This window comes from Coptis chinensis, chromosome 2 (genome assembly GCF_015680905.1).
Source record: "Coptis chinensis isolate HL-2020 chromosome 2, ASM1568090v1, whole genome shotgun sequence".
Taxonomy (NCBI): Eukaryota; Viridiplantae; Streptophyta; class Magnoliopsida; order Ranunculales; family Ranunculaceae; genus Coptis; species Coptis chinensis.
The window spans coordinates 26,774,360-26,796,279 of record NC_141457.1 but is presented as its reverse complement, the minus strand read 5'-3'; the positions used below and the strand labels follow the sequence as shown (position 1 = coordinate 26,796,279).

Genomic DNA, 21,920 nt, shown 5'->3' with positions numbered 1-21,920 from the left:
ATAATTTGAAACCAATAAAATTTTTAAATAAATAAAAGTCATCTTCATTACAAAAATTTGCAAATATGATTAAGTTACAAATTTCCTTTCAACAACTCTTTAATTATAATTACAACTGAAAATCTATTGCACCTCAAGGGAAAATAAAACATATCCTGTAATGAGACGCTAGCGCAAACCACAAGCAGCAACCAACCTTCTTCAACACTAATCCTGTCAAGACTTATCAACTATGTTCATTTAATGAACACAATCGATAAGCAAACATGTAAATCGGGTCAGCATTATAAACAATGCTGGTATGAGTAGCCCTAAAATACAAATCATACTAATACATATATATACACAATCAATAAGGCAGTTAGTTCCTCCATGGAGGTGCTTTAACTTCCAACGACTAATATGACATTCTTAATTATAATAATTAAGGCAGGTAGTTCCTCCACTGAGGCGCCTTAGCTTCTAATTCAACAATAGTAAGACATTTAGTTCCTCCACTGAGGCGCCTTAGTTTCAAACCGAACTAAGTCAACTGTATCTAATAATAACATAAGGAAACTAAAACTTACTCTATACTTACATTGGTGTAAGCCTAATCACAGAGTGGGTCACACCTGCATAAAATCAATCCAACCCACCCTTCTGCCAAACCATTTCGAATACAAAATAAATTACAATAGAACAAGCATATCATATACCTAATTCCAAACATCTCATTTGAACCAACAAGAACCATCTCAAAGACCAATTTCACAACCACAATAAATCATTTATTATCGATTTAACGTACGCTTCGATATATCATCACAATTATTGTTTAGAGTTTCTTCAAGTGTCTCTAGAATCACGTCATGTCTTACCTAGTTTCCCTGGCTACCACAATCGCTTCCCAACGCCGAACATATACATCCACATGCCTCCCCTCACGTAATGAACCACTACGTGCGTAGTTACCCTAAACGGGATATCGCATACCAGGTAACCCCCACACGAACGTCATTACGTGGGTACTGCCACTATTCGGCATAAAATATCGCGCGTCTCATTCTAATTTTGCGAACGAAATAATCAAGCCACTATTCGGTTACCCCAGAAGGGCCATTCAGATTCACTGAAACACCAGAAGGACCATTCAAATTCAATGAAATGCCAGAAGGGCCAATCATATCACATACGCCCATCACAAGAGCCAAATCATATGAGTTGTGGTAGCTAGGTTCTAGGATTTTCATTATGTAATTTATTCAGGTGTCATACATTTATATCTCATAATCATTTAACTATATCACGTGCATGTCAAATACATTATTGCATTAAGCCACAATATTTAGAAATATCTCAATACATCTCATCACCCCTTTTATTCTTTCACGTGCCAAATAAATTATTGCACTAAACCACAATCCCATGGAAAATATCCACAAATATTATACTACCTCATAGTAGCATCTCACATATATAATAATGGAGCGTTTATATCAATTTCTCCAAAAATATTGGGATATATATATATATATATATATATATATATATATATATATATATATATATATATATATATATATATATATATATATATATATATATATATATCCCAACATATTATATAATGTCACAATTGCTCCAAACGTATCGCATAACATTTTTATAGCATTTTAGAAATATTATATCTCCTAAAATTTCACTCTTGTCACGTGTCAAAAATTACACAATATCAACGTCAAATCTTTCTTATATAATGACGAACCAATTTATGCAGGCTTCCGCAACATTCTACCATTAAATTAGTCCATAAAATTTACAACATAAAAAGTAACGTAATTAAACAGTCAATAGTCCACAATCATGGTCCAAAACCAAACCCATGTTTAAAACAGTTCAGCCCATTGTCCTAATCCAATTAAACAAGACAAATCCCCAAAACCAAGACCCGAAACCAAAGCCTAAAAGTCTAAACATTTAAAGACCCAATTGGATCTATTTCAAGTTATATGGACTGGCCCAAAACAATCTTGAAATTGGCCCAAAGAAATAAAAGAAAAAAGAACTGGGCCAAAAACAAAACTGATGTGGTCCAGCCCAAACACAAAAGAAAAAGAAACTGGCCCAAAGCCCAACTAAGGGAACAGAGTCGCTGTCTTCCTCACCAGCGCTCTCCTCCTCCACCAGCTCGAATTCCGGCCACCAACTCTCCTCTTCCTCCCTCTCATCTAAGTAGTTTTGACCCTCATGAAAAACCCCATCTTTAGATACCATCAAAACCCGATTCCCCCACTCCTCAAAATTCGCGATCGGCTCCATTAACAAAGCTTAGAAGCTTCAACAGCACCATTAACAGCCCTTAGACACACACTAGACTACCCAATCACCAACAATCCATTCTAGTACTCAACCAAAACCACAACAACAAAGTTCAATTAATCTAAGCTATTGGGCGATTTCTCTGGCCGCCATTAACGCCTTTTCAAAGCTCCAACAGCCCCCAACATCAACAATCCACAATCAACCAAATCAATACTATATATACAAGTTCATAAAGCTTCATCACTTCATTTTCAAAGTTCCACCAGTTCCGACAATTTCAATAATAACAAAACAATATACTAACATTTAACAATAACGACACAGTACGAAGAAGAATGAATAGTAAAAATGAGTGAAAACATTGGAAAGTAAAGTTATTTATGTATACACATGAAGTAGAAAAACTAACTACTCACATTAATTATAAACTCCACGAATCCCTCATAGTCCGAATTGTTGCGCTCCAACTCTCTAGCAAACGAGTTTTATTTATCTCTGCCTCCATTTTATTTTATTTTTATTCAAAAAACCCTATTCTCTAAAAAAAAAATATGAATATATATTCAGGGGTTTGAAATCTAAGCCCAACACAGACTCGGACCCAAAAATCAGGCCCACATATCCCAAATCCAATCCAACAAATTTTAAAAAAATAATTAATTAATAGATAAATAAATACATATTACAAATACGGGCGTTACAGTTCATTTGTCTAAATCGGACCGGTAACGAAGCGGGGATTTGTATTTTATGAGTTACGAGACAGAATAGGACCTTTTCGGTATTTCCATATTTCATATGGGCTTGGGCCAAAAATTTCAAACCCCAAAAAACTCAACAACCAACGGTAGTACGCGGGTTGAAATTCTAACCACGCGACCGCCCGCCGCACCGTCTCCCTCACTCAAAACCCACCCTATCTTACAAAAATCCACCCGACATGCGCCCACGCCTCCTTCTTCGCCAAATCCAAAACTTTTCCTACTGATACTAGCAAACCTTCACCCCACCTTAAATCCACTTTCAATTTAACCAAAACATCCTCTCATGGCTGCCAATCGAAAGATTGTACCTGAAATGGATTTTCCAAATAGGGTTTTTTATGTTTTCTTCAAGGGACAGATCCTTAGAAGAGGTTGGAGGCCACTCTTGCTAGAACCCACTGCTCATTACTCCCCTTCTCTTATTCAAGCTTTCTATCGCAACTTAGCTCACAATAACGAAGGTATGGTTACCGTTTCGTTTGGGGGAGGCTCGCATGTGTTGACTAGGCAGTCAGTTGGTTCGGTTTTGGGTATCGAAGCGCGACACGAGATCCCGGAGAGTCAATAGTTCTATGGCACAATGTTCGATTTGATGCATGCGACTGTGTTAGAGGGCGAGTATGTCAATGGTTCCACCTATGCAAGGCAGACTTCTTTGAGGAAGAACCAGTTGGCAGTGGCAACTTAGATTGCGCACAACCTAATGGGGACGACGAAACCTTCAAATATAGGTAAGTCAATCCTTCATATTCTTTGGATTTTAGAAAGCTTGAACAACGGGTTCTGTATTAGTTCTTTCCTATGGGACCAGATTTCTCAGTCTAGACAGAGTACTGCTCCCTTTCTTACCCTTGCAACTAAGAATAGTAGTTCTGAGTGACTTTGTGGTAGTAAAGTCTGCCACATTTACTCCTATCTACCTTCATTGCGTTCAGCACGACTGGTCCCCAAAGGTTGTAGAAGAGATCGAGCATGGTCTCGACGATGACGACAATCCACTTCCACCTCTAGTCGGCTACTTTGATCCAAGAGCTCTGTCTCAGTTCACGCATCCCTTGGATGCTTTGCGATTCATGCATGAGGGTCAGTGTCAACTACATCAGCAGTTGAGTATAATTCAGCAAGAGCAACGCAACTTCTAGGCCATCACTCTCCATATGTTTCAGGAGCTACGAGATGAGTTTGTTCCACAGGCTCCTACGCCTGAGAGAGCTAGATGAGAGGGAAGAGACAGGAGTAGCTCGAGTTCATCTCGACGTCGTTAGTTACCCCGTGCAGATTCTGACTTGGCAACTCCCTAGTGTCCGTATAGTTATATGTAATTTGTTTTAGTTTTAGTACATTCTTTACTTTCTACACTTCTAGTTGTTATTAGTATTATCTATTATGTATGTCTGTGTTTTGTAGAATGTATAAGGATTTGTGGTATATGAGCATAAGGACATACAAATACATCATGCCCAAATTTTTGTATTTTCTACACTATGCATGTTTTTACAAATAAATTCAAAAAAGCCAAAAATTTCATAGTAGAATAATTATGTAAATCTCTTGTACAATAAACCATGTATTTCTTGTTCTATATCCAGCAACCTACACTCCAAACTTGTGTTGGGGGTGGTATATTTCCATCACAAAGAACAGAGTACAGGTTACTGCCATTTTTGCTCATGTTCCTATGGTAATCTCCTTCTTTTTCTTCATACTTTGAGGACAAAGCATATTTATGTTTGGGGGTGGTATAATAACATTCTGCAAAAACTAGGTATTTATTATATAGTATTCTTATATTAGATAGATTTACTATATTTCTATATTTATTTCTTTCTTAAAATATTTCGAAAAGCCCAAAAATTAATATTTTTTCTATTTAGTACTAAACTTCTTGTTTTCCTTTTTCTATGATGAATAAATGGTTTAGAAGTCTCATTATAGCAATAGAGTAAAGATTCGTTCTTCGAACTCAGACTAATATACATACAATAGTTTATGCATCTTTTCATAAATGGCATGCATCAGCATTTGATTGTATATAGCAGTAAGTTTCCGAGACCAATGTTAAAATAGTTAAGTTCTATATCCTGTGAGAATCTAACCAAAAGCCTCATCTGAAGGATTATTGAGTGATGACACAAAGGATTTCCAGATAGAAAGATAGCACGTCCACTTGCTTGATCACCACGTACGTCATATCCTAGAAAAGAATATAGGCAATTTTTGGATCGATATAGCAAAATAAACGTTAAAAACCCAAAAAGATAATTTTTCCTCCAGTTACCCCCCTTGAGCCTTCACCAAATTCTAAAAACCTTTTTATTTCTTCGCTATCAACCCCTGAACCGTTATTACACACAATAAGTGCTGGATATTGACAAGGGGTTTTACTTATGTGGAATTGATAATAATGAGACGCGAATTGGTAGTAGCACCTACAATTGCTATTATGATATATATCCTCTTCGTCCGAGGCAAACATGCCATATCCACACTTTTGTAAGTTATGAAACTTGATAAATCTCAAATAAAACACATTTGAAATAAAAACATTGCATCTAATTACATAAACCAACAAGCATCACATTCAAAACAAATTCTAACTAGCTTCATTAAGTCAAGAGTATTTCCCAAAGAGTACATGCTCATAAAACTAAAGCACCTAATGATCCTAAAAAAGTATACATTTTCAACAACATACACAAATTAAAATGGATCATTGACTCTAGTCCCTACGTTCTAAATCATTCTCATAAAAACCTAAAATACCTACTAATGATCTGAAGGGGCACTTGCTTTGCTGGACGATTAAAAGAAGGCAATCATGATGAGGTTGATGATCGAGAGTTATACAACTATGATGATTTATTAAGTTCGTAGTTATTGATCGAGTTGCAAATCGAGGAGGTGACTTATAAAAACTAAAGCACATGGTCCTCGACAAGATATACATTTTCAGCAATATACACAAAATGGATCATTAATTGCTTTAGTTTCCACTACACATTCTAAATCAGTTTTTTGAAGATGAAATAGCAACCATTTGATCCCTTCGCCGCACCACCTTAACCCTATGAACACGCTTGCTTTTTTCCCATCCTCTGGGAGCTCTAAGACTTGCATGAAAGTAAAGCTACCATGCCCATGCACATGTGGACTCTTGCCTATGTATTTGAAATTACTTCATGAAAATCATGGTGATCTAGCCCCATTTGTTGGAATTTGAAATGTTTGTTGTGGAATGGGGGTACAACAGCATGTGTGTTGAGCAAGATATAACTTCATCTCGAAAATTTTAGGGCAGATATCTAAGGTAGGCATGAATGAGATTTAGATTCCCAAGATTTATCATGTGTTTGCAATGGAGGAGTTGCAACCTATCTACTATTCATGTTTTAGGGAGTGTAACATGAATATCAAATGACACGTATATGATGGTAATTAAATGTGTAATTTTACTATGAGTAGATAAATTTATCTATATTTTCCTTTCTAAGGCTAAGTCCAATGGTTTGGTGCGCCATCCCGCCAAACCACAATAGCATAGTATATACAGTTAGCGGCTTAGCGTTTCCCAACCCAATGGTTATTTTCACAACCGCCATAGGATTTTTTTTTTTTTGAGACTCTCCAACCACCATTCCCACAGTGTGGGGAAAATAATATATATATATATATATATATATATATATATATATATATATATATATATATATATATTTTTTTTTTTTTTTTTTTATTTTTTTTTTATTTATTATTATTATTCTTTTTTGGACTCTCAACCGCCAATGCCTATGGCGGATAGGATTTTTTTTTTTTTTTTTTTTTTTTTTTTTGAGACTCTCCAACCGCCATTCCCAGGCGTGTGGGAAAAATAAAATAAAAAGAAAAAGTTTTTTTTTTTTTTTTTGGACTCTCAACCGCCAGTGCCTATGGCGGATAGGATTTTTTTATTTTTTTTTTGGACTCTCCAGCTGTGGGAAAAAAAATAAATTCTAGCGGCCACATAGTGTGGTGTGTGGCTCAGATTTCTTTTATCCGCCACTCATAGTGGCATGTAGACTTGACGCTATATCATTAAAACTGGCGCTATATATAAGTAAATTTATACTGATAGATTTGGCGGGTTAGCGTTTTGATGCATCATTGGATCAAAATTTCCGTGATATTTGGTGTTTTGCTGCACCATTAGACTTAGCCTAACTCAATTCATCACCAACTTCTATTGGTATGGCATAGGACCTGGGGCTACTTCTCAACAAAGCTACACTGTTGTTAGTTTCGCATAATACAGAACCATTATCTAATTGCAGGCTTGAAGTTTGACTATAGGCAATAAGTACTAATGAGTTAAAAAAATGTTTGCTATTAACATGCCAGCAAATAAACATCGATTGGCATTGTGAGTTGTGACAGACATTTGCCATTTACGATTTTGGTACAAAATTGGATTACAAGTTGACTGTGACCCGAAATCCTTTGTTAAGTTCCATTTGAGATTAATTTGACAAAAGTAAAAATGACCTAATTACATATCACTCTTTATGAATTGAAAACTAAAATGAGATTTAGTCCTACAATAAAAGAGTGATGAAGAAAAATGGAAAATTAAAATGGGATTAAGTTCTACAATTAAAATTTCACATCTTCTAGTTGTGGTGACTTATTCGTAGGGACGTTATTGACTTAGTGGTGCCTTATCAATATCCAAACCAAAGAAAGTGATGCCCCCCATAAACAATGAATATAAGACATGACCCTATTAGTCCTAATACAATTAACCCAATTACAGATTAAGGCTATCTTCTATTTCTCTCTCTCTCTCTCTAAAACAATGGGGTTAGTCACTTAGTCATATACTCATTAGTGACCCTTTCCTCTAAACGGGGTTCCTTCTAAAATATTCTCGAAAAACCCAAAAGGGTTCCTTCTAAAATAAAACGCCGTTACTCAAATCCCCGTTCCGTTCTAAACTCACGTGCGCATCAACTTAACACTTAATTTTATTTCATGGCGTTAAAACCCATTGACGTAAACGTTAACGCCGTTACTATACATAACGATGAACAAACGTCCGTTACCGTCAACGATGACGGAAACAGACAACCGAGACTACCAAGATGGACAAGACAAGAAATACTAGTTTTGATACAAGGAAAAAAGGAAGCAGAAAACCGGGTTCGAATTCGTAGACCGGCCAGTTCGAACCAAGTTACTGAACCGAAATGGGCCACGGTTTCATCATACTGTAAACGACATGGGGTGAACCGGGGTCCGGTTCAGTGTAGGAAAAGGTGGAGTAATTTGGCGGGAGATTTCAAGAAAATAAAGGAGTGGGAAGTAGTGAAGAGTAGTGAGGACAGGGAGTCGTTTTGGGTAATGAGGAATGACTTAAGGAGGGAGAGGAAGTTGCCTGGGTTTTTTGATAGAGAGGTTTATGATATATTGGATGGTGGAATGGACAAGGTGGTGGGAGTGTTGTTGGATAGGAGTGATGGTTTAGCTGAAGATGCTTTGTCTTCGGATTTCGAGATGTCGGAGGAGGAAGGAGGAGGTGATCAAGATAAGGTAACAGTGGCAAAAGACTGTTTAAAAAGTACTGTGCCTGCTGCTGCTGCTGCTCCATTGCTGAATTCAGGTAATTGTTTTTTTTAGCTAAAGTGTAATAATGTTTATGAATAGTAAAAAAATGGTATAGAAGGAAAAGTTACATTAAATAAGGATAAAGGGTATATTGATATTAGTTTCACTTTTTGGGAAGTGAGTAATTAGATTGTAATTGTGCTAGATATGATCAACAAAAGGTGCTTGGTAGTAGGATGAGAAATCCTACAGTAGAACTATGTCAGTAAGGCAAATGGAGAAACAAAAAATAGGTACAAGATCTCATTATCTACTCCATGAATCACAGCTTGCACTCCCATGAGTTTCATTTTAAACGAATCCTGTATGAACCCGAAGGACATGAACTGTGTATATTTTCGTTCCTCCTATATCTTCGAATATCTATTGAAATTGCATTTGCGGTATAAGATCGATATCTAGCACAATAAATTTGGGTTGAAAATATAAATTTAGGAAAGTGGAGATAACGTAGGAGAGAGAGAAAAGGAGGTAACAAATGATTCATAAGCCTAGTTTGGACTTGGAAGAGTTGGCTGGAATTCATGTTGCCTCGATACTTATTGAATCCACGTTAATCTGGCTCTATTTTTTGGACTATTTTCATTAGGGAGCTTGTTGGTATCATAATGAAGATCTTGCAGCACAATTTGCTGGAGATGAAAGAGGATTCGAGAGTGTTATACTTAATTTTGGTTTTTTCATGGTTTAAATTGGACTCGTTAGTTGAGTTAGATTATGTACATTATTGTCGTTTCTTGGTATTCAAATTATAGTTGCTACTGGCATAAGAGAAAGAAATAGGAAGTTCAGGATTTATTGCCAAATGTTCTGATTATTTTTCTCAGATGTTAGCTCTCGCCATAAGAGAAGTCATTCAGGTTATAAGAAAAATATTCAGGAATAGAGTGCAGTGTTGGCACTTGAAGAATCAAAGGTGCCAATCATGTCTTTAGGTGAGTTTATATGTTCACTTCAAGCAAGTGCATTTTGGACTCAAGAGAAGATTGAAAGTCCAAATGAAGAAGCATACAGAGCAGATCAAAGTTGAATGGGGAGCTCAAAATATAGTCTCTTTGAACATAAATAATTAAAAAAGGAGAAAAGAAAAAGGAAAGGAAAAGGTATAGATTCAAAAAATTAAAGGATCTGACTATCCAAGTAGGCCTAAACCAAACCAGGAAGGAGACTAGCAGAGTAGCAGGTAGCAGGTAATGTAAACTGTTTAAAAAGTGAACTTCCAATGCTATGATTGGAAAAGGCTTGGTCATTACAAATTTTAGGTATACAGAAAAATAATGATGGTAGAATCAGGTTAGTACTGTAAATGTTGAAAATAAGAAGGAAAAATAATTCCAAAATGTAGTCATTAGTCTTCAGTTGCGGATGAATTGTATAGCGCAGGTAAAAAATCTTACAGAAGTTTGTAGATACTTAGTTATTACTTCTGTGGAAGCATCAATTTGGATGAACTTTTTGCTCTGGAAGTAGAGTGTGAACATTATGTAGAGATTCTGACACAGGTAAGATACTTACCAATCACAATGTGGTTTTGTGATGATACATCAGATTGTAATCCTTGGGACAAACGAGTCAGAGCCACTGACAGTTGATGAGTGAGATTCCTCTCTTCAACCTGGTACACATATATATCCACCTCAGTGGGTGCACTGCAAACACATGGGGTAGATTCCTCATTCCATCCTATGCATCAGCTTATTTGTTCTTTATCAGGAAATCCAAATATGATTGATGATGTGTCTAATGAGGACACTGAATATGCACACTTTGGAGATTGTGATCCAGTTACTTCTTCTGAAGCTATGTAATTGAAAAGGGGAGCTCACTGCATTTCCATGCAGCATGCAAACGACTAGAGGTTCGCTGCAGTTCCACATACTCACATAGCATAAAATAATGGAGAGGAAATCTATTTGGAATCTAGATCAGTACTCTATTGTAACTACAGTTGTGAACTTGTGAAGGTCAATATGGCTTTGTTGCATTTTTCCAATATGTTGATCAAGTAGCCCATGTCATTATAGAGCTCTTGCGCAGAGTTATGATGCTTGGTTATCTGGTCGTCTTTATGAATTGTGATTGATTCATAAATTTAAAGAACAAATTTTGTTTTGGTATTTCAAGTTTCAATTGACATCTATTTTGATCTAAAGATATTTTAGATTCTACAAAGTTTGCTCAGGTTACCCTGATGCAATACACCTCATGGCACAGTGCAAAATTTTCTTCATCTGCTCATGCTTTAGGAATGTGAGGAATACTATTCTGATTGTGTTTTACACTAACACCAACGGTCAAATGCTATGAAGCACGGACACAGCTGTTAGTGGGCTGTGTCCACGTCAGACGCGGCATGAGCGTGCGTCTGACACAGTCAATATGGTCAGAACGTGGTCAACTGAATCAGACACGGGTCAGGACACGGATATTTGACTCTCACAGCACCACTCGTTCTTCACCACCACTCCACCACACTCATTAACATGCAGCACCACAAGCACTCTACCACTAACCAGCGTGCAGCACCACCACCTGTCCACCACTCTTGCACAGCACCCACCAACTTGATTAAGAACTATGTTTACTTGATCTTGTGGCTGTTTATCTTGAATAATTATGAATTTATGAATTTATGAATTATGATACATATGAATTAATATCTAATGTTTAATTATTATAAAATAAAAGTACTAATATTATTTATTTTCCACGTCCTTGTCGCGTCTGTGGCCCTACTTTTTCGAGATATAACTGAGTTGCCGTGTCTGTGTCCGCGTCTGTGTGTGTGCAACATAGGTAAAATGTGTGTTGCTGCTTCTCCTTCCACTTATGTCCAAAGGCTTAAATCCAACTCATAAGCTGTGTACTTGTGAAATGTGAAGGATATTAATGAAACTTCATTTTTGGTTACTGTTAGGTTCTATTATCTATGATACATTTCCTGAAGGTTCCTGAATTAGGATGTAATCAACCGAATATATATGTGGGAGAGAAGGACGAAACTATTTAAGGCCGTATATTTTTTCCTCTATTCTTCTCCTGATTTTTGTTCTCTTCTCTTATTTAATAACTAAAATGTATTTTGAGTTTAGATTTCTCCACCGTTGAAAATTTGTGTTGAGACTCGGACTTCGAATATCCAAATGTCTACCAAGTAGAAAGTAGAGATAATAAGGTGTTCAATTTCAAGTTTCGAAAGGGAGTTGCAGAGGTGATTCTTCGTGTTGTGCTATGATAGGTAGCGGATACAAACAGACGATTCTGGTATCTTCATTTGTAGGTCCCTTGAGATTATCTTGTATGGAAGTACATTAGATAATCCTACCTGATCTCCCGCGGTTTTCTGTACAAGATATCAGGACTTTGAACAGAAAGTTTCCTGTCTGTATGGTAGAGATGAGGAATACATGTTTGGTCAAACCAAGGAGATCTTCTTGGTCTAAGCCTGATTCAAAGAGTTTGTACCAGATAATTGCAGGGACTTCCATTTAGACGATCCTGTTGATCTGCCACATGTTTCTGTACAAGAAACCAGGACATCAAACAGGAAGTAAGTAGTTTCCTGTCTGTATGGTATGGGTGACGAATAATCGTTTGGTCTGACTAAGGAGATTTTCTTGGTCTAGAACTGATCTAACCAGTTTTTTTCTTTATGCAAGCACCAAAAATATGGCAATAATCAATACTACATGCAAACCAAGTTAACTTTTAGTAAGTATATTCTTATCATACTACGGAGGAAAAAAAATTCTTGAGAATAGATAAGTCATTGTACAGGCTTCATTGCTTTTAACTCTTTTTATGCTTAATCGACCATGAATTTGTATACTGCTGGATATCACAATCTCAATTACAGGGGAGGTCTTTAATCTTTTAAAAAAACTTGTATCGTTTCCTGATTGCTTTTAGTTCAGCAGGCACCACAATTGAAAAGAAAAATGCTTCAAATCAAGGATCTCCATCTCAAGAGGGGCGGAAGCGGAAACGTGCTCCATCAGAAGATGGGGATATGGATCTGCAGGGCCAATTGATCAACGTTTTGGAGAAGAGCAGTATATTGCTGACTGCTCAACTTGAAGCTCAGAATATGAACTGTCAGTTGGATAGGGACCAGCGGAAGGACCAAGCCAACAACTTAGTCACTGTTCTTAGCAAACTTGCTGATGCTCTAGGAAGAATTGCTGATAAACTATAGTGAAGGACCATTGCGATTAGTGTACAGGTAGCTAAAAGATATCGTTGCGTAGTTACATTGATTTTTCTTATCATATTTTGATTATTTTCTGGATTTTGATCCCATCCCTCTACTGGGAATATATGTGTATCTGGGATCAAGTAAAGAGTCGCTTCTTCATACCTCATTTCCTTTTCTGGCTCTGCCCCTTGTTGGCATTACAAGGCCCAAACATATAGCAATAGAAAGTTCAAAAGGGTTCGGCAGCATTGTTCTTGCCATTCTATTTATGTACAGTACATATGTATGACAGACTCTTGTGATTTTTTATTGATTTTGTATATGATTGCATCTGTTAGTTATATAGTATTTGGTATGTTTCCCTCAATCTAGAATTGCTCTTCCTATTCGAAAGTTATTGAGTCTGAGAACTTTGCTTATTGATTTTTTTTTTCTTTTTTGTTTTTGTTGCATTGATGAGTCTTGGTGAGATTTATGCATTTTACTGAGTGCACAATATCTTTGGTCTTCCGATATAACTACTTGACTGCTCGTACTGAGCTGCATGGCGTTTCACACAGTGTTTTCAAGTCATTGCAACAGATGCCAAAAAAGAAAAGGAAAAACTACTAACATGTGCAGATTAGAGATTGTTTAAGCTCCAAAAACACACCTTCGACTCTGTTGAATTCTGTGTTAGTGGAGATGCTAGGAGAGTTGTGACATTGATATATTAGAAACACCAAGAAGAAGACCAAAGAAGACTAGAGATTGATTAGGGTTAAAGAGTTCTTAGGTTGAGAGACTGTTTTCTACTCAGAGTTACATACTTATATTAAACTCAAACATGATAATAGAAACTACTAGATATAGATGTCCACACTTATGATAACGTGGGACTTTCCATATTAGACATATTCTAATACTGACATATTCTAATACTCCCCCTCAAGCTGTAATTACGCAAACTATGTAAATTACAGCTTGGATTACAAAAAACAAAAGATAAGAATACTGCTCCCCCTTTCGCATAGAACTGTCTTTAGTTGAAGAACTTCGAACAACCGTTGAGACGCTTAAGGTGAAACTGTCGGTGTAGGCAATGACCTAACCTTGAATCTTGAAGGTATACCATCCACAAACCTGAAATCATAACATTGGTTTAGTGGCGCCATGCTTGGCTACTACTTACTCCATTCGTTGTTATGGCTGTCATAATATAAATTGAAAACAATAACACTGACTTGATCTGCACTTCTTGGCTGCTACTATCAATATCATTGTTAATGTTAACAAAATACTATTATGAGTACTCCTGAATACTGAATACTGGTGCAGTTATAACTTGACTGCTACCTGAATCCTGATGAGTGCAGTTAAGGCTTGACTGCTACCTGAAACATACTTGCAGTTTAGGCTTGACTGCTACCTGAATACTGAAGACTGAATAGTGGGGATGTCAAGGCATGCTGGAATATGGAGACATGAGTACTCTTTCTCATACGTCTCCATATTCTCCTTCCCTTATATACTACTGAATGTCTTTATATCTCCCTATTCCCCTTCTCAAGTTGGAATATACAAGATTGAGTAGGAACATACAAAGACTTGTCTATTCAGACTTGAACTTGAAACAGAGAAAACTAAATACCAACTTATACAACCAACTAATGCCCACTTCAAAAAACAATATTTCATACTCCAATACACAAAAAATTCTAACAGAACATGCATCAAACAATACTCACGAGGGTGGAGGGTGGGTCGCGCCTTTTTATAACTGCGAACTTCTGGAATAGTGGAAAATGGAAAGAATAATTCCTCGTGAGATAGAGGTCATGTGTCCCTATAATACTTCAAACAAACAATTTGATCATGTTCTAGAAACTGAGACAGAAGACGGCAGCAATACCAACTACGTGGAAGCTAGAAACCCAAACATCCATAACAGCATACAAACAATACTACCCCTCCAATCCTGGATGAGAGTGTAAACTACTTTCCAAAGGCTTGATACTTCAAAAATCTCGAAAACTGATGAGTGGAAGCTAGAGCGCAGGCGCACCTTCGTCAAGGCATATTGGAGCGCACCCCGCGCCCAACTGCCTAAAAGTCGAGTCAAGCAAAAGCGCACCTCGCGCCCATCCCAGTCAATTCCGGAGCGCGCCCCACACCCTCTTCTTTGAATACAATAGGAACAATACTGAAAACAACTTTTGACGTGCGGAGTGAGAGCATGCGCGCCTGTCCAATACTAACTTCAAAGACTCCAGAATACAGAGAGGTTGTGCCCCTCTTATCAATACTAAGACAGAGAGATTGCGGAAGACGTAGATTGCAGAAGCGAAACAATACTAAGAAACCAATACTGAGAAACTTTGGATCTCTCTCCTAGCATTCTTCAAACAAACTTTAAACACTAGTAGAATCTTGAAAACTTACTTTAACATGACGATGAACACTACCGTGAACAGTGTTGGTGAATAGTACCCGTAAACAGTGCCGGTGAACAGTAAACCCGCCAGAGAAAAAATTGAAACTTGAATTGAGATATAAGAACTTCTTGTGAGAAATCCTTCTTCTTCTTAAAACTTGACTTGAATATTATATTGAAAAACTTAAATAAACTTGATTTTGTTTCTTGGTGAGGGATTCCTCTCCTAGGATACTAATGAACCTCGCTCCGATACCATGTTGAATTCTGTGTTAGTAGTGATGCTAGGAGAGTTGTGACATTGATATATTAGAGACACCAAGAAAAATATCAAAGAAGACTAGAGATTGATTAGGGTTAAAGAGTTGTTAGGTTGAGAGACTGTTCTCTACCCAGAGTTACATACTTATATTAAATTCAAACATGATAATAGAAACTACTAGATATAGATGTCCACACTTATAGAAACGTGAGACTTTCTATATTGGACATATTCTAATAGACTCCAGAAGAGAAATCTCAGAACGAAACCAGACAATTTCTCTCTCCAATGATTTTATTTTTCTTGATTCATTATTTAGCAGCTCTGTGAGCATCTTTAATTAATCAAGCTGCCGACTAATGACTTCCTTTTGTTCACATAATTTACTCTCCAGCTCTTTAGTATAGGATTCAGCTTACCCAAATCATCCTTCACGAGTATGGAGAAAATATAGTGTTTGACAAACTGGCTTTTTAGACCTGTCACTTACATTTCCAAGCAGCCCTTCAAAAAATTGGACTTTTCCTGTTTCTTATATCGTAACACCAAACTATCGACATTGCAAATTATAGTTTAAACCTAAACTTTGGTCTTGTACGCCACCCCTAATGTCAAGTTCAAATTCACAATCACAATCACAATCATCAAGATGACTGTCCCCTGTTTCCAGACAAAAGAAACAGGATTTGTCATAGAGACGGTTGCAGATCAGGTGTGAGGTAGTACTGAATTTCCGCAAAGTCACATGGTAAGGGAGTAGAACTTGGATGAGTATGCCTGCCTGATGTCAATGACAGACTTTATCAAGCTGGCATATTTTCAAGTATACATCAAATTTAAGTCCTTAGTAACTAATGTTCGAAACTTTATGTTGCAGAGACACTTCAGAGAAATAGGGTTAACACTGGAAGGAAATGTATTATCTGTTGCATCAAATTTCGCATTGGGAGATCTTATAGGTAGGACGTATCTTTGGATGCAGGTGTACTGAGTTATACTTAGTCATTTCACATCTATAATTCTCAGATGCTAAACAATTCTTCTAGGCCTAATACAATGAATACAGTTAAGAGAAGATACAATGGCAAGAACCATGTAGGTACATACAAAACATAACATACAATGAAGAAGATTTTAACTCGAAAAAGTGTAATTAGCAGCTTGGATTTTCTTTCAGAAGACCAACGAAGAACCTGGTCTTTGCAGTTAAGCAGGGACTGCCTCAACCAGCACTGCAAAGTAGAACTGTGTTGTGGTAATGCCTCTGTTCTTTATTTTCCAACCCACCTTCTGTAGTGCCCTCTCTATATCTTGCTCCGCATGGAGGTAAGCCCTTGTCGCCTTTGATGGTCCTGGGAACAGCTCGCCTATCCTCTTCAATAGAGCGTAATAGAATGTCTTGGGAGCAAAGCTCAGTATCAATCGCTCCTCCGCTAGTGAAGCAAGATGTGCAATCATAGCATCAGCTTTATTCTGTGGGTAGTGTATCAACACATCTAGGCAGACTACTGTATTGTACTTCCCATCTAAGCTCTCTAAATCCTTCACCTCAAACTTTGGCATTACATCGTCTCCGGAGAGTTCTTGTTTTGCCTGCAATGTTTGCAGACTGAGTGTGTTAGTAGAAGGCAGTTAACATCATAAATGGGTCAAAGTTCTGATCATGGATTTATTGGTTGAGGATTTAGATCGGCAATTTCAAACGGTTTAAGTTTTGTTTGAGAATCTTGATAGATGGACGTGTTAGTATGTGAATTGCCATATCTTTGGAAAAATGTCTTTTATATCAGTTATCATTTTCAAGTAAAGTAAACTAGATTAAAACAATCAGATAGGCTCTCTGTGCTTCACAATTTTCTGGTCATATATCACAGAAATTTGGAGATTTCAAGAATTTTCCATATCTTAGTAGACCAAAATTAATCAACGGATTAGATAATTAGATAGATAATTGGATGCCGAGATGAAACTTTTACAACATCATGACTTTATTCTGAGACAGAAGCATTTGCATTGGGGACAGAAGCATTTGCATTGGGGACAGAAGGCAGGGTATGATTGGGATCATAAGGGTGACCTTGATACAAAATTCTTCCATGCCACAGTGGCAAGACGACGAAGTAGAGCCAATATCAAAAGTATTCATGATGGCCATGGGAAGATGCTCACTTCGTGGGATGACATTGGTGAACATTTACAAGGATACTTCTCTGATTTGTTTGCCTCTGATGAGCCAAATAATAATTCTAACTTTTTAGAAGCAATACCTCTTAATCTGATTTCGAATGATGATAATATATCTCTGCTGAAGCCTGTTACACATGACGAGATTTTTCGAACCTTAAAATCAATTGGATCTTTGAAGTCTCCGGGACCTGATGGTTTTAATGCTTTGTTCTATAAGCATTTTTGGGACATTGTTGGTCCAAAGGTTGTAAGTGTTGTCACCCAGTTTTTTATGCATGGTTCATTTGCTAGGGAAATTAATCATACGAATATTGTTTTAATTCCGAAAACTGCTAATCCTTCTGCTGCTGAGCATTTCAGGCCTATTAGTCTCACTAATGTGATCTACCGGATAATTACAAAGATTATGGTGAACAGAATGAGGCCTATTCTCCAATCTATCATCAGTCCTTATCAGAGTGCGTTCTTACCGGGTAGGTCTATCCAAGATAATGTGTTGATGGCACATGAAGCTTTCCACTTCATTGAAGGCAAAAGGAATTGTAAAAAGAGATTCTATGCTTTAAAGTTCGATATGAAGAAAGCATACAACAGGCTCGAATGGAAGTTTATAGAAAATGTCTTGATTAGATATGGCTTTCAACAAACATGGGTGGATCGAATCTTGTTTTGCATTTCCTCACCATCCTTTTCCATTCTTCTTAATGGATCTCCTTATGGTTTCTTCAGACCGTCTAGGGGCATTCGTCAGGGGGACCCTATCTCACCATATATCTTCATTTTGTGTGCGGAGGCCCTATCACGACAGTTTCAATATGCACAAGTTAATGGGAAGATTCAAGGGATTAGAGTGGCGGATCTGCTCCAAATCTATTGCATCTTATGTATCGCGGATGATTTATTGGTTTTCTTAAAAGCCGACGTGGCGGTTGCTTCGAAGTTACAGAGAATTCGAACAAGTATGAACAGTTTCGGTCGAGCATTAATGAGATAAATCCCAAATGATTCATAACAACCAATTGCGGGCGGAATTGGTGACTTCTCTTCGGGCGGTTCATCATGTTCAAACTACAACAACATTTCCCACCTATTTAGGTGTTCCTGCTGTTATTGGAAGAGCGAAACGGGAGCATTTCAAACCTTTGATTAAAAGGTTCCAAGATCGACTTGCGGGCTGAAAATCCTCTATTATTTCTCGAGGAGGTAGACTCACGTTGGTTAATTCCGTATTAACTGCGCTTCCAGTCTACTTTATGTCATGTATCCGATTGCCTGTTTATATCATTGAAGAGCTTGACCGTGTGCAGAAAGCCTTCGTGGAATCATGAGAAAGGTCAAAACAAGTTTCATTATTTCTCATGGGAACTTGCTTGTAAACCAAAAGAGGCTGGAGGGCTTGGGATTAAAGATTTAGAAATTCATAATATTTCTCTACTTGGCAAAAAAGCTTGGGAGCTTATATCACCCACGTCTATGTGGGCGAAATGCATGAAAGGAAAATACTTCCCAAGGACTGATTTTCTGAGAGCAAGATGTCCGAGATCAGCATCTAAGATTTGGAAAACTATTATGAAGATTAAACCTCTTCTCGCAATGGGTATCCGCTGGCATGTGGGCGATGGTCTTGCGATTCGTGTGTGGCTTGACTCATGGGTGCCTGACACAACTTCCCCTTTGCAATTGCAGCCGAGTAATTGCATCCTCAATCGTGTCAGTGATTTCATTGAACCGTCTACTCAAACGTGGAGGGTGGAGGAAATTCGAAACTATTGGTCTCCGGAATATGCGGCTCGGATTCTATCTATACCTTTATCTATTCATGCTCATCCAGACTATAGAATATGGGCTCCTGATAAATCTGGTCGTTACTCGGTTAAATCGGCGTATCGTCAAGTGCACCATTGGTTACATAATGACAATGTACAAACTGATCCTATATTTAAGAAAATCTGGAGGGTTAATATTCCTTACAAAATCAGATTTTTCTTATGGCAATGTATTCAGGAGGTGGTGCCAACTGCTGATTTTCTCACAACGAAAGGCATTTATGTAAACTCGGCATGTTCTCTTTGTGAGTATGGTAATGATACGAAGGAACATATTTTTATTGGATGTCCGTTAAACGGGTACCGCTTTGGTTTGGTGTTGGTTTTTCCCACTAATCATTATGGATAACACCTTTGCTGATTGGGTGAGGAGAATGATGGCAGTGGCGTTACAACACGAGGATGCGGATTGGTCCTTATCAATTACTACTGCTGTTATCTGGAATATATGGATAGCTCGAAATAAAGCTAGATTTGAGGATGCCACGGCATCACCTATCTATTATATGATGAAGGCCAAAAAGTTAGTGGAGAATATGTGGCGCGAGGACAACGGCGAGATAGTTTCTGCATCTTCGTCAATGGAAAAGTGTAGGAGGTGGGTGTCCATTAGATGGATACCACCACCTGTGGGTGTGTTTAAATTAAACATTGATGGTTCGTCTAGAGGAAATCCAGGTGCTGCAGGAGCAGGTTGTGTTCTCAGAGATTGGGATGGAAGATTTATCTTTGGTTTAGCAGTACCGATATTAAATGCGTCCACTATTATGGCTGAAGATTCTTTGGCTTGAGGATTTTATCTTTTCTGCATCTAAATGGGGTGCGTGTTCTAGTGGAAACGGACTCAAAGTTCATTCAACATTGCATTAGGCATTCATCAATGGATACACCTTGGGAGGTGCTTCATGTTATTCAAGACTGCTTACAGTTTTTCAGTTCAATGGCATGTACGGAACTGATTTGGAATTACAGGGAAGCTAACTTCGTGGCCGATGCATTCGCCAATTTTGCATCTGATCGTGCCGAGGATGATGCGTGGTTATCGAACCCAATGGGTATGAAAGTGAATGTTCCAACTGGATTATTGGAATTGCTGGAAGATAGTTTTTTCTTTTGGTGGTTGAAACCGCCAAACTTTGTATGTAATTTACTGTTGTTTGATATTACTGCTTCTTGTACAGAACGGTTTATTCCGCAATAATAAATAGCAGTTACCAAAAAAAAAATCAGTGAAGTAGTTATTATTGCCGGTTCAAATCATCAGTGAATTGTGATTTCTACCATAGAAAACATTGGCATCATTCAGGTGGCAATGTCAGCCAAGCCTAGCAAGTGACTAAGAATCTGCATTAGCTTATGATTCTAAGTTGGAATTCCTAACAATGTATGTTCAGTATATTTATATGGTTGTAAAATAACAGACAATCAGACATTATGTTAACCATTAAGTGGTAGCTGTTAAACTAACCTGTGCCTGAGCCTCGGCAACCATAGCAGCTGAAATATCACTAGCAGAGACAATAGCAGCTTGCTTAGCAAGCAGAATAGATAATAAACCAGTTCCGCAACCAGCATCGCAAACCGTAACACGTTCAAGCGACTTCCCCTCGTCAGTTAATATCTTCATAACATTCTCAACTGTCTTAGAATGTCCAAGACGGATATCTAGCTGAACCTTATTAACATCATCAGTTTGTCCATATATTTTCTTCCATCTTTGGAAACCATTGTTGTTAAAGTACTCTCTAACTACCTCTTTATCTCCCCCTCCAACCTCTTCCGCTTGTAGTTGTCGTCGCTTTTCTGGGTCGGATAGGGAGATAACAGCTGATAATGCTGCAATGGAGCTGCCTCCAATTACTGCTAGTGTTGTTCCATCTAGTGGGACATCGGTTGCTGCTGGAAACGCTTTTAAAGTTGGTGTTCTAGTTCTTGACTTGTTTGTAGTAGAAGAAGGGGAGAGGTTTGGGTTTGGGTTGTTGTGGAAACATACTGGAGAAGATATGGTGGAGGAGAAGGCCATTTTTTTCACTTCAGTTGAAGCAACGACCCTGGAGTGTTCAGTTCAGTTCAGTTCAGTTGATAAAGTGTAATCTGAAGATAGATAGGATAGCATACATAGATTTGCTCTTCTTGTGGGTCCACTTGCACTTGGGCCTGTTTAGAACAACTAAATGGCTGACTTGAGGCCCTGCTAAACATGACAACGATGCAACCCATTTACCCATTTAAAAGTCCGCACAAAATTCTTTTGTACCCACTTAACTACAGTTGGGCCGTTTGTGGGTTTTTATCTGAAAATGCCTCGGTGCTAGTAGGAGATGAGATCCAC

At 37.7% G+C, this 21,920-nt stretch overlaps 2 protein-coding genes across 3 annotated transcripts; one reads left to right on the top strand and one right to left on the bottom strand.

Annotated features, from left to right (window-relative positions):
* The first annotated feature begins 7,841 nt into the window (after positions 1–7,841).
* On the top strand, positions 7,842–13,267 carry LOC147515577 (trihelix transcription factor ASR3-like). Of its 2 annotated transcripts, none has more exons than XM_086588409.1 (2): positions 7,842–8,700; positions 12,623–13,267. In XM_086588409.1, the coding sequence occupies exons 1-2, from the start codon at positions 8,073–8,075 to the stop codon at positions 12,898–12,900; spliced, it is 906 nt and encodes a 301-aa protein (XP_086444535.1). In that variant the 5' UTR covers positions 7,842–8,072; the 3' UTR covers positions 12,901–13,267. The 2 variants fall into 2 exon arrangements, with proteins under 2 accessions (XP_086444535.1, XP_086444528.1); XM_086588402.1 differs by having other exon boundaries at positions 12,620–13,267.
* Positions 13,268–16,560: 3,293 nt separating this feature from the next.
* CHLM (magnesium-protoporphyrin IX methyltransferase) lies at positions 16,561–21,691 on the bottom strand. The gene is made up of 2 exons (XM_086588389.1): positions 21,057–21,691; positions 16,561–17,168 (listed from the first exon to the last, which is right to left on the bottom strand). Exons 1-2 carry the CDS (start codon positions 21,609–21,611, stop codon positions 16,782–16,784), a joined length of 942 nt encoding a protein of 313 aa, XP_086444515.1. The 5' UTR covers positions 21,612–21,691; the 3' UTR covers positions 16,561–16,781.
* Positions 21,692–21,920: the final 229 nt, after the last annotated feature.

Excerpts from the sequence above, each read along its gene's own strand:
- LOC147515577 (XM_086588402.1), top strand. The coding sequence starts at position 8,073 with ATGGCGTTAAAACCCATTGACGTAAACGTTAACGCCGTTACTATACAT. Across the intron at positions 8,701-12,619 it reads TGCTCCATTGCTGAATTCAG|CAGGCACCACAATTGAAAAG; the intron begins GTAATTGTTTTT and ends CTTTTAGTTCAG.
- CHLM (XM_086588389.1), bottom strand. The coding sequence starts at position 21,611 with ATGGCCTTCTCCTCCACCATATCTTCTCCAGTATGTTTCCACAACAAC. Across the intron at positions 17,169-21,056 it reads TTGCCGAGGCTCAGGCACAG|GCAAAACAAGAACTCTCCGG; the intron begins GTTAGTTTAACA and ends CAAACATTGCAG.